The sequence below is a fragment of the Anabas testudineus genome, chromosome 24 (assembly GCF_900324465.2).
Source record: "Anabas testudineus chromosome 24, fAnaTes1.2, whole genome shotgun sequence".
NCBI classification, from domain to species: domain Eukaryota; kingdom Metazoa; phylum Chordata; class Actinopteri; order Anabantiformes; family Anabantidae; genus Anabas; species Anabas testudineus.
Window position 1 is genome coordinate 9,849,789 of NC_046632.1, and position 11,516 is coordinate 9,861,304.

The window sequence follows — 11,516 nt, forward strand, 5'->3', positions numbered from 1 at the left end:
GGCTCCATTACTCACTAGAAGGTCTGAAAGTTGCCATAAATTAAACATCTGCCACAACTGAGTGGCTTAGCTGGAAACAGGGGGCACAGCCCTTTCACCTCCAAACAATCAAAAAGGTCAAGAGCCAACGGTCTTGGGAGGGGACAAGCGGTGTGTAATCACTGGGTGAGTCTTTCACAGAAATATCTATTTATACATTTAAAAATGTAGTCAAAAAAAAACAACAACTATGTAATAAAGTCATGCTATCAGTAGCTCCTTTTAAGAAAACACATCTGTGAGTCAATGTTAATTCTCTATATTATGTGTGATGTCAAAGAGAAAGATAAAATAGACAGATCACCATATCAACAGCTACAAGCTGAGGCGGTAAGCTAACCAGATCCTGACACGTCTCATGTTGAAATCAAAGCAGCGTGGAGATGACAGACTAAACAATGGACAATGACTTTTACTTCGTTAAATAATACCTGAGTTCTCCTAAGCTACAGATATATATTCATTAGCGCCATGTAAGCTCACATTGTCTTTGTTTCAGGCACTGCAAGAACCCCTTTGGTCATAGACTCCTTTTAGAATCATTGCTGTCTCTATTAAAACATGTTATGCACCATGCTCAAGGTTAGGGGCAAGATGAGCCTTTGGTTTTGGTTCTTCCTCAAAGCAACAATCCTCAAAATGTGAGGTTGGGTCTAGGGTGTGGTCTACAATGGCTGACTGAACCCAGCTGTCCCAAAAGAGAGGACAAGTGCAAAGTCGGACCAAGCTGGGGGCAGGGTGTGGCATGGTAGGGGTGCCATGGTGACAGAGCAGGCCTCAGCAGAGCAGGGATGCTAAATGAACCATTGTCTGGCCCAAGTGAAGCACACCACACAAAGAATGGCACATTCAAACAGTCATACAGACCTATTGTTGTGGCGGCCCCGCAGAGTGCTGCAGATTCAGAGTGTATCCCACAGGATCCGCTACACATCATAAAAGAGAGTCTGATCTGAGAACATGAAGCAGGAATGATACTGACTTGGAGGATCCTCCATCAAAGGATTCAGGGTAAACATCACTAATACCAACAGACCAATAGACCAACAGGAAATGATTTCTAAACTCAGATAAACTTATATTTTACCACAATGTACAGTCATCTGTCAATCAATATGTCACTTTTCACATAGAACAAAGGAGCTGTGGTATGTACACTAACTGGATTTCCTACCTTCTAAAACAATAACCCTCCTGAAACAAATGTGTACATGAGTTAACTGCTTAAATTACTAACATTAACACACATCAATGTGAAAGTAGAAAGTAGGTTTCCACAGTGCATGATGGCTCTAAGCCCCAGAGTGTTAAAAAGAAAGATAATATAACTGCTACCAACGTAAACAAGGATAGATATTTTCATTATTCTCAGAGGAAAAACAGTAATAACTGGGCTGCGGTTAACACCTGCCTCTCCACATTAATGCCACCACAACATCCAGAAACCTTACTGACATATGGTGGTCTTCTGGGCTCAGCTGTTTTACAGCCACTCCTAAATGACATCCACTGTTGAAAAAATAATTAGTCTATCCCTCCCCCCTGTCGGTGCTGTCGTTTACCCTGTCACTCTGTAATGCTTAATGTGAGCCAACCACGGAGACGGGTCCATCACCCCTGCTGCAGTGCCAGCTCTGTGAAACTTAACACTCAGTTCACTAACACAGCGCCCCAAGAGAGGTTCTGAAGTGTTTGTGTGTGCTGATGGACAGAAGAACAGGTACAAAACACTCCTTTAGTTTATGGACTAGCAACTTTGATGTTGATGATTTGCTCTGTGGAGCAAGAACTAAACAGAAGACCTGCCAATGTTCAGGTACCAGGTCATGAAAATGACTAATATATCACCTTACCATATTGTCTACCCTTCAAATATTTAACAATGCTCTTAATGGCAATTGAAGCAGTTCACTGAGCAAATATATGTTTGATTTTATCCACTTTCTTGAACATTGTCCAATCTGTCAGACTTGACAATGGTGACCAGTGCTGATACAAGTGATTTTTGCGGGCTCAGTTTTGAGACCAGTGCCAACTAAAACTGAGTTCCTGTACTGCAATAAGATTCACCAAGGACAGCCTTTGTCAAATTCTGTTTCCTACAGCAGCACTGAGCGTGCCCGTATCTGTAACAACAGGCAAATGATGTGAAATAGAAACAAACAGCCAGTGCCAACAAAAACCAGACAGCAGTCGCTGTAGCCAAAGGCTGTACTTATGAACAGGAAGCAATGCCATAATGTGCCACTAGTGCCTATGACTGATAAAGGTGACTAAAGAAGCTGTTAACAGCAGCTAATAAGCAGAACTAACAGAGCAACAAGTCATTGTTCACTTGTTATCTATTGTCAAGATACGCAAATTGTCTATTGTGTTAGCTCATCTGTCAGACAAGAGGACATCATAAAAACATCAGACAAACAGCCTGGTGACCACACTCGCTCACTCACTCCCAAAGGAGGGTAACTGTGGGGGTTCATCCTTCATGATGCACATTACACCTTTCACAGTCAGCCAGTAAACTCAGCCTATGGGTATATACTGTATTGGATAGTTCCTAAGACTTAAAGCCCAAACCACCTGGCAAGGCATGCAGTTACAACACAGATCGTCTGCAATGTGCACCTAGGCAGAAAAACAAGTCTTGTAATTTAAACGTCAGGGCCTGTCAACACCGACCTGTGACCAGCTAACTCTCTGCCACTCTAAGCATTAACACTGTGTACAAAATAACAGCATGGTTCATCGTGTAAAGCTTCTCCCATGTTTACAGTGAAAACATGTCTGCAGATCACACCACAGCGGTAAGCCATCTCACAAGGCAGCAGCCCATTACAAGCACATACAGGCCACTCAGTGATTTAAAGCATTTGAATTCTTGGGAATGCACGCCTTTACTGATAAGCGCCTAACTGGGTATAAGTCTACCACTAGAATAATTGCGCTGTGATAATCTCTGTGTTGTGCTCTCTGTAACTTCACCGAGTTCACACGTGAGTCATTCCACTTCTCAGAAAAGTGATACACACAAAAACTAACTTGTAACAGGTGAAGAGGCTTCACAGGCAAGTCCTTTTATTAGCATGGACGAGGCTTTTTATGATGACCAAGCAATGAGTCTAGGTTGAAAATGGTGCTCTTGTGGTACTGAGACGCGAGCAATCAGGAATGCCAGTAAACCTATCCATACAAAAATGACTTTCAGTGTGATCCAGCATTTGTGGACCTATGGAAAACAGCCTTATAGAAAACCCAGCTTGGCAGATGTGTAGCCCAAACCAGGCCAGCAGCCAGTAAAGGCCATGGTCACAGTTGTTTAACAATCAAATTTAAGGGTTTTTTAATAGCGCATGAGCATCAGTCTGAATACATCATCACTGGATGCTTTTAAACTCCATATTCATTCATATAGTCTATATAAACAACACTGTCCACCTCCATGAACTGTCTGAACACTGAATATCTAGACCCTCTGTTTGGGATGTAACGTTAAGTATTAAATGTGACCTGCTGTTGACTTAGTGTTATGTAACTCCCATAGACCTCACTCACCTCAGCTCCAGCTTACTGGAGGTGATCATTTCTTTCATTTAGCTGGAGGACCCCTCTCAGGGACCACTGAGGCCCCTGGAGTCCAGTCCTTTCTACTTTTCTGAGGCTTCGGATGAAGCGTGCGGTTCGTCCCCCCCTGATATAACAAAAACAATTTGCAAAACAGATGCAAATGTCACCCGCCTCATGTTTGGACCAAACCCCTGAAGCTGCAGCTCTTTGGGAAATAAAACAGCTCAAGTAAAGTCGCCACGGTAAACGACGGCCACACCGGCACGGAGGTCACCATCAACACCGCAGCCGAACGGCCCGGTGCGGCTGCTCACCCGAGTACTAATTCAACTGTTTTGTAGCGAGTTTGATTCCAACCACAGCGTCCTTACCTCGTCCCGGTGAACATTTTTCTTGTTAACTGTGTCCACAAGTTCGTGAACTAAGCAGAAAAGTAAGGCAACAGAAAGAGTCCAGACGGTGGATGATGATTCAACTGACTGGCTGCTCCGGGCTGTTCGTGATGTCATAGCTATAGTCGAGAAGTTAATACGCATGCGCCACTCCCTCAACGCAATGCTTCATGGGTGATGTAGTACAAGAAGCAAACAGCGCTATTTAGTTCTAGAGATCTTAGTGTTCGATTTATTGTGGATGTGACCAAAGTCCTAAATCTTTGAATTCATGTAGTTCATCTGTGTACATTTCTTTTCTTATTTAAATTATTCACCAGTGTTATACAGCACGGACACTTTGCAAGTAAGGGCTACACACTCTTTAATCAGTTAAGATATTTCTGAACATACAATTGAGTGACAAACATTTGGAGTGTGTTCAAGAACAACTCATCTATCATCTTTCACAAGTGCTTCACTAGAAGAAAGTCCCTTAACTTCTAACTTCCTTGAACTCTTTTTGTAAAGCTGTCAGAACCCCTCTGGCTCTTATCGTCACAGGAACTTTGGCACAAACAGAAATTTTGTTCTGACGTGCGTAAACTGGTATTTTAGAACACAAACATCAAACTGCATTTAAGCAACAATGGGATAATCAGTCCTGATGGGATATTCAGTCCTGTATGAAGATCTTTCTAGTACTCCTCCCCCTCCTCCTCCCCTTCACCCTCAACTGAGTCAACTCCAACTTCCTCATAATCCTTTTCCAAAGCTGCCATGTCCTCTCTGGCCTCGGAGAACTCCCCCTCCTCCATACCCTCACCTACATACCAGTGAACAAAGGCCCGTTTGGCGTACATCAGATCAAACTTGTGGTCAAGCCGAGCCCAGGCCTCAGCAATAGCAGTGGTGTTACTCAGCATGCAAACAGCTCTCTGGACCTTGGCCAGGTCTCCACCGGGAACCACAGTGGGCGGCTGGTAGTTGATGCCCACTTTGAAACCAGTGGGGCACCAGTCCACAAACTGGATGGTGCGCTTGGTCTTAATGGTGGCAATGGCAGCGTTGACATCTTTGGGCACCACATCACCACGGTACAAAAGGCAGCAGGCCATGTATTTGCCGTGGCGAGGGTCGCATTTCACCATCTGATTGGACGGCTCAAAGCAGGCGTTGGTGATTTCTGCCACTGTCAGTTGCTCATGGTATGCCTTCTCCGCAGAGATGACAGGAGCATAAGTGGCCAAGGGGAAGTGGATACGGGGATATGGCACCAAGTTGGTCTGAAACTCAGTTAGATCGACATTAAGGGCACCATCAAAACGAAGGGACGCAGTGATGGAGGACACAATCTGACTCATCAGCCTGTTCAGGTTGGTGTAAGTAGGACGCTCAATATCCAGGTTCCTGCGACAGATGTCATAGATAGCCTCGTTATCCACCATGAATGCACAGTCAGAGTGCTCTAGGGTGGTGTGGGTGGTTAAGATGGCGTTGTACGGCTCCACCACAGCAGTGGACACTTGAGGGGCTGGATAAATAGAGAACTCCAGCTTGGACTTCTTGCCGTAGTCTACAGACAGACGCTCCATCAGCAGGGAGGTAAAACCCGAGCCAGTACCACCTCCAAAGCTGTGGAAAACCAGAAAGCCCTGCAGACCAGTGCACTGGTCAGCCTGAGGACAAAGGAACAGACAGACATAAGACATAGACAATAGCATTATTTCGATGTTAGATACCCATGAAAAACCTTGGATACCCAGGGACCTAGTTATATACATTAGGTACTCGTTTAATTTACTTAAATCCAAAAACATACTGGCTCAAAGTGTCAGCACAAGTCAATGAAAAATGAAGCAAATTATTTGCTAAATTTAAAAGTGCACTGTGTAAAGTTTAATGGCAACTAGTAGTGAGGTTACAGATTTCAACAAATGAATAGATCCCATCAACGCCATCCCTCCCTTTCCAAGTGCAAAAACTGAATCAAGTGGTGGTCTCCGTGAAAAGTGACCTGCTCCCTGTGTTACTATAAAAAGGTAATTTTAAGCTCAGAAAAAGCAACAATTCTTATTCTCAGGTGATTATACATTAAATGAAAGTGCTTTGATGCTATATAAATGAACTGAACCAAATTTTATTTCTGCTAATGGATCCTGCTAAATCACACACCAGTGCAACTTTAAATCTAACTTAAAATGAGCATAAGCATTTGGTGCCCTCTGGTGGTGCAAGGATTAAGTGAACAATTTCAGTCATGAACATAGCAAAACTGTGCTGCTGTCACTTTCCTGAAATTATTTTACATTATGTAATAATTCTTCACAGACTGCTGGAATTAGTTACTCTGCAATAAAAGGACTCACGAGTTTGCGGATCCTGTCCAGCACCAGGTCAATGATCTCTTTCCCGATGGTGTAATGTCCACGGGCGTAGTTGTTGGCAGCATCCTCCTTGCCAGTGATCAGCTGCTCAGGGTGAAAAAGCTGCCGATAAGTCCCTGTGCGCACCTCATCTGAAAAGAAGATTATAGCAAAGTGATCATAGAGTTTGACTAATGAAAATCAAACAGCACTTATTTGTACATTTAATCATAACTTTACCAATCACAGTAGGCTCCAGGTCCACAAAAACTGCTCTGGGGACATGTTTTCCAGCTCCAGTCTCACTAAAAAAGGTGTTGAAGGAATCATCTCCTCCTCCAATGGTTTTGTCACTGGGCATCTGTCCATCAGGCTGAATCCCATGTTCCAGACAGTAAAGCTCCCAACAGGCATTACCAATCTGGACACCAGCCTGACCCACGTGCACCGAGATACACTCACGCTGGAGGGAAACAAAGGCAATTTGTGTAATGTAACTGGCTCATACTAATCACATGCTATAGACTGCTTGTATAGGATTAACAGCATCCTTCTTTATTTTCATAAAGACCTACAAAAGAAATGCTAAATGATATGCTGCAGAGAGCTAGTGCTACATGAGTTTAGGTTACATAAGTTAAATTAGCCCGGACTCCCGCCAATGTGCTCACTGATGAATGAGGACCACGGTTCAAATCCGCCATGTTGTTTAACATCCTTTGACTTTCAGCATCTCAAACACGCAGACAAAACTGTACCTTAATGTAACTGTGCCTTAACTTCAATCATAAACACATCCCATACAAGTTAAGCATATGTAAACTACTGCTAACTGCCTTTCTGCTCAGCGGACTTTTCCTCCAACCCTTATAAAAACAGTAAGATTACGGTAAAAAAAAAAAAGTTAGCTGATGTTAGCTAGCTAAGCTAACCTAATACTGACCAAGCAAGGTGACAACTAACTGGTTGACATCAAATCCACCAAACCACAGAAGTTTATACTAATCTAAATAATTAGTTAAATGTGAAAAGGTTACGTTGTTCTCACTTACCATTTTCCTGCAACTGGTCAGGCTTAAAAACCGTTTAGGACAAAGGGATAATTTTGCAGACAGGTGACAACTGAGGATTTTTATGTTCCTGTTAAAATCATCCGCCGAATCTGATTGGACAAGTTTCATACAACCTTTTTCCCTATTGGTTAAAAAAACGTCATGGTCTTCAACAGGGTGAGGTCATAGGGTCATAGGTTAAGACTGTTGCATGAAGTTATCATCATTTTATAAGTTCTTACCAGATATCTTATTCATAAATGTATATTCATGAAAACAAAGTCCTTGATTACTGTAAATAAATGATTTATTACACCAAATAGATTACTTATACATCATCCAGTTCAACAGTACCTTTCTCAGATTTGATGACCTTATTTTCCTCTTTGAGGGAATTTTAAAATGTTCTAATTTACAGCAGTAAATTTTATTCAAGCATGGTTCGATCTCTTGATCATGTTATTACAGAATACTGAGGACATGTGATTCTGACTTTTTTTTTCATTCAATATTATAAAATGTAATACTGCATTTCTTTATTAATAGGTTAGTGAAATATATTTACCATTCTGTTCTATTGTTCACATTTTCACGTTTCAAGATTTGAGTCATGACAAAGCCTGGGTTGCATTTATGACCAATACGTTTTTTGTTTGTTAGTTTTTGGTTCGTTTTTTTATGTGATATTTTCAACCGTTTGGATAGATGCTCAGATGAGAGTGGTGCTTGTTGAGAATAAAAATAGAAATATGATTACAGTGTTAAAAGCATCATATTAGTCCTTAGCTTTAATGTTTCAAGTGGGGTTCATCACAATCACAGAAAAGAGCTAAGGTCCTATAAATGTATTTAAGCAGCTAGTAATCAAGTGAGGTTATTAAAATTGAGTGATCATTTTCTCTAGTGGGCTAAAGTTACTATGTACTAACTGTTGATTTCTGTTTTTTCTTATGGATTTCCCTAAATATTTTAGATTTCTCAGATTTTCCATTTAGAAAAATACTGCTACCAGATCTTTGACATTTACCAGACTTCGAACGACTAATTAAACCATTGCTTTTCATTAATTACTAAAAAAACCAAATGAATAAACAGATGCAAAATTATATTTATAGCTGCAAACTTTATTTAAAACACCTCCAGGATTTTTATTCTGAACACTGGATAAACATTTGAAATTTATTTAATAAAACATTGAGGAAGATGGAGTTGTATGCAGAGAGTGAGGAAGAGGAGGACTCACCTTCTGAAGTTTATTTCAACTTCTCTGAACTTTTCCCTTTCTCTTTTTTACAGCCGTCATATCCTATCCATTCTCAACATATGTAATCAAACAACAAACTTTATTTAAGCAACAACGCGATAATCAGTCCTGTATGAAGATCTTTCTAGTACTCCTCCCCCTCCTCCTCCCCTTCACCCTCAACTGAGTCAACTCCAACTTCCTCATAATCCTTTTCCAAAGCTGCCATGTCCTCTCTGGCCTCGGAGAACTCCCCCTCCTCCATACCCTCACCTACATACCAGTGAACAAAGGCCCGTTTGGCGTACATCAGATCAAACTTGTGGTCAAGCCGAGCCCAGGCCTCAGCAATAGCAGTGGTGTTACTCAGCATGCAAACAGCTCTCTGGACCTTGGCCAGGTCTCCACCGGGAACCACAGTGGGCGGCTGGTAGTTGATGCCCACTTTGAAACCAGTGGGGCACCAGTCCACAAACTGGATGGTGCGCTTGGTCTTAATGGTGGCAATGGCAGCGTTGACATCTTTGGGCACCACATCACCACGGTACAAAAGGCAGCAGGCCATGTATTTGCCGTGGCGAGGGTCGCATTTCACCATCTGATTGGACGGCTCAAAGCAGGCGTTGGTGATTTCTGCCACTGTCAGTTGCTCATGGTATGCCTTCTCCGCAGAGATGACAGGAGCATAAGTGGCCAAGGGGAAGTGGATACGGGGATATGGCACCAAGTTGGTCTGAAACTCAGTAAGATCGACATTAAGGGCACCATCAAAACGAAGGGACGCAGTGATGGAGGACACAATCTGACTCATCAGCCTGTTCAGGTTGGTGTAGGTAGGACGCTCAATATCCAGGTTCCTGCGACAGATGTCATAGATAGCCTCGTTATCCACCATGAATGCACAGTCAGAGTGCTCTAGGGTGGTATGGGTGGTTAAGATGGAGTTGTACGGCTCCACCACAGCAGTGGACACTTGAGGGGCCGGATAGATGGAGAACTCCAGCTTGGACTTCTTGCCGTAGTCTACAGACAGACGCTCCACCAGCAGGGAGGTAAAACCAGAGCCAGTACCACCTCCAAAGCTGTGGAAAACCAGAAAGCCCTGCAGACCAGTGCACTGGTCAGCCTGAGCACAGAGATTAGATTTATCAGTAATTATAGAAATATCGATTACTTGATAGTTAAGCACATTCAGAGAACATATCAAGCAAACAAATACACAAATCTGCCATTGTACAACAAACATGAGATAAAGGCAAACCCACGATCTAACCAGACTCGTCATTTACAGTGTCATTGTGATGGTTTCATAACCTACCAGTTTGCGGATCCTGTCCAGCACCAAGTCAATGATCTCTTTCCCGATGGTGTAATGTCCACGGGCGTAGTTGTTGGCAGCATCCTCCTTGCCAGTGATCAGCTGCTCAGGGTGAAAAAGCTGCCGATAAGTCCCTGTGCGCACCTCATCTGAAAAAGAAGATTATAGCAAAATGACTGAAGAGTTTCACTAACGAAAATCAAACAGTACTTTCATTCTACACTTAATCATAACTTTACCAATCACAGTAGGCTCCAGGTCCACAAAAACAGCTCTGGGGACATGTTTTCCAGCTCCAGTTTCACTAAAAAAGGTGTTGAAGGAATCATCTCCTCCTCCAATGGTCTTGTCACTGGGCATCTGTCCATCAGGCTGAATCCCATGTTCCAGGCAGTAAAGCTCCCAACAGGCATTACCAATCTGGACACCAGCCTGACCCACGTGCACCGAGATACACTCACGCTGGAGGGAAACAAAGGCAGTTTCAATATTAAACTACTTCTTACTAATCTGATGTTTTAGATTGCTAATCATATGTTTGACACAGCTATGGCGAAATTCAGTCCTCTGACCTCAGCTGTAGACAATATGGCCAGATGTCAGTCCAGAACCACAATGAGATAAATGAGAATTTTTTTTTTTTACTCAGAAAAAATACGTTGCTGTCTTAGTCTGACAGGGAGAAGTACAATTAACCTTAAAGAAATTCTTCAGTACTGCTTTTTTAATTCCACATATTACAGTTCTCCCGCCACCACAGCCGTTAAACGTTGGCAGTTGAAGTCCGCCATCTTGTCTAACGTTAATGTTACAGGCAGACAAAATTAAAGCTCAAATGAAGTTTACCTGACCATTAATCGCAAGATGCCCATATTCAAACAAGGCTTTACATAAAAAATAAAACCAAAAACGTGCAATACTCAGAAATCTCTGGCAGCTGTTAAAGTCAATTCACTGGGATACAGAATGCTAGCTCAGTGTCCGGTTTAGATGTAACATCAAATTAGTTAACTTTTAGACTATTAGTGTGAAAAAGAGAGTTTTGTTAAAGATAGATCTAGTTATATACTCACCATTTTTGTCGAAATTGTAGAATATGGGGATTATATAGATACAGTTCACTACCTGTCACTCCAAGTTGCGTCGCTAGGCGTCCTCTGAAGCCTTTTATAGTCTCCTACGCGCGGTAAAAGTTCTTTGAATCTGATTGGTCGACAGACATTCGAGCTCTTCTCCTATTGGTTAAACAAAACATCCGTCATCTTCATAAAGACTAATAGAACTTGATTCCTATAAAATTTGAGCTATTTTTACAACTTAATTATAAAATTGTTATGAATGACAGATAAATGTACATCCTTAAAGCCAAAGCTTATGTTTAGAAACTAAAGCTAAAGATTTTAATAATTTATATTCTTCAAAGTTTGATTTACTTAAGTTTCACCTCTCTATATCTACCTATAATATGATCAGATTTGTTATTAAATATACAAGCTAATTGCACCACATGTGAACGTGACATGTCTCTTCGTTGGTTATAATATTTCCACAAAATCTCTTCAT

At 42.0% G+C, this 11,516-nt stretch overlaps 3 protein-coding genes across 5 annotated transcripts in view; all 3 read right to left on the reverse strand.

The window, feature by feature from the left end:
* LOC113149338 (disheveled-associated activator of morphogenesis 1) overlaps nt 1–4,099 on the reverse strand; it is a 39,715-nt gene extending 35,616 nt beyond the window's left edge. For both annotated transcript variants that reach the window (XM_026341406.1, XM_026341404.1), the window contains exon 1: nt 3,975–4,099. The gene's annotated coding sequence lies outside the window, so the exon portion shown is untranslated. The remainder of the gene's footprint in view (nt 1–3,974) is intronic.
* Nucleotides 4,100–4,333: 234 nt separating this feature from the next.
* On the reverse strand, nt 4,334–11,134 carry LOC113149339 (tubulin alpha-1B chain-like). Of its 2 annotated transcripts, XM_026341409.1 has the most exons (5): nt 11,027–11,134; nt 10,193–10,415; nt 9,954–10,102; nt 8,777–9,761; nt 4,334–4,668 (listed from the first exon to the last, which is right to left on the reverse strand). In XM_026341409.1, the coding sequence occupies exons 1-4, from the start codon at nt 11,027–11,029 to the stop codon at nt 8,781–8,783; spliced, it is 1,356 nt and encodes a 451-aa protein (XP_026197194.1). In that variant the 5' UTR covers nt 11,030–11,134; the 3' UTR covers nt 4,334–4,668; nt 8,777–8,780. The 2 variants fall into 2 exon arrangements, with proteins under 2 accessions (XP_026197194.1, XP_026197193.1); XM_026341408.1 differs by lacking the exon at nt 4,334–4,668 and having other exon boundaries at nt 8,510–9,761.
* LOC113149340 (tubulin alpha-1B chain-like) lies at nt 4,645–7,488 on the reverse strand. The gene is made up of 4 exons (XM_026341410.1): nt 7,393–7,488; nt 6,581–6,803; nt 6,344–6,492; nt 4,645–5,653 (listed from the first exon to the last, which is right to left on the reverse strand). The coding sequence occupies exons 1-4, from the start codon at nt 7,393–7,395 to the stop codon at nt 4,673–4,675; spliced, it is 1,356 nt and encodes a 451-aa protein (XP_026197195.1). The 5' UTR covers nt 7,396–7,488; the 3' UTR covers nt 4,645–4,672.
* Nucleotides 11,135–11,516: the final 382 nt, after the last annotated feature.

Excerpts from the sequence above, each read along its gene's own strand:
- LOC113149340 (XM_026341410.1), bottom strand. Across the intron at positions 6,493-6,580 it reads CCTGGAGCCTACTGTGATTG|ATGAGGTGCGCACAGGGACT; the intron begins GTAAAGTTATGA and ends TCTTCTTTTCAG. Across the intron at positions 5,654-6,343 it reads TGGACAGGATCCGCAAACTC|GCTGACCAGTGCACTGGTCT; the intron begins GTGAGTCCTTTT and ends CTTTGTCCTCAG.
- LOC113149339 (XM_026341409.1), bottom strand. Across the intron at positions 10,103-10,192 it reads CCTGGAGCCTACTGTGATTG|ATGAGGTGCGCACAGGGACT; the intron begins GTAAAGTTATGA and ends CTTCTTTTTCAG. Across the intron at positions 9,762-9,953 it reads TGGACAGGATCCGCAAACTG|GCTGACCAGTGCACTGGTCT; the intron begins GTAGGTTATGAA and ends CTCTGTGCTCAG.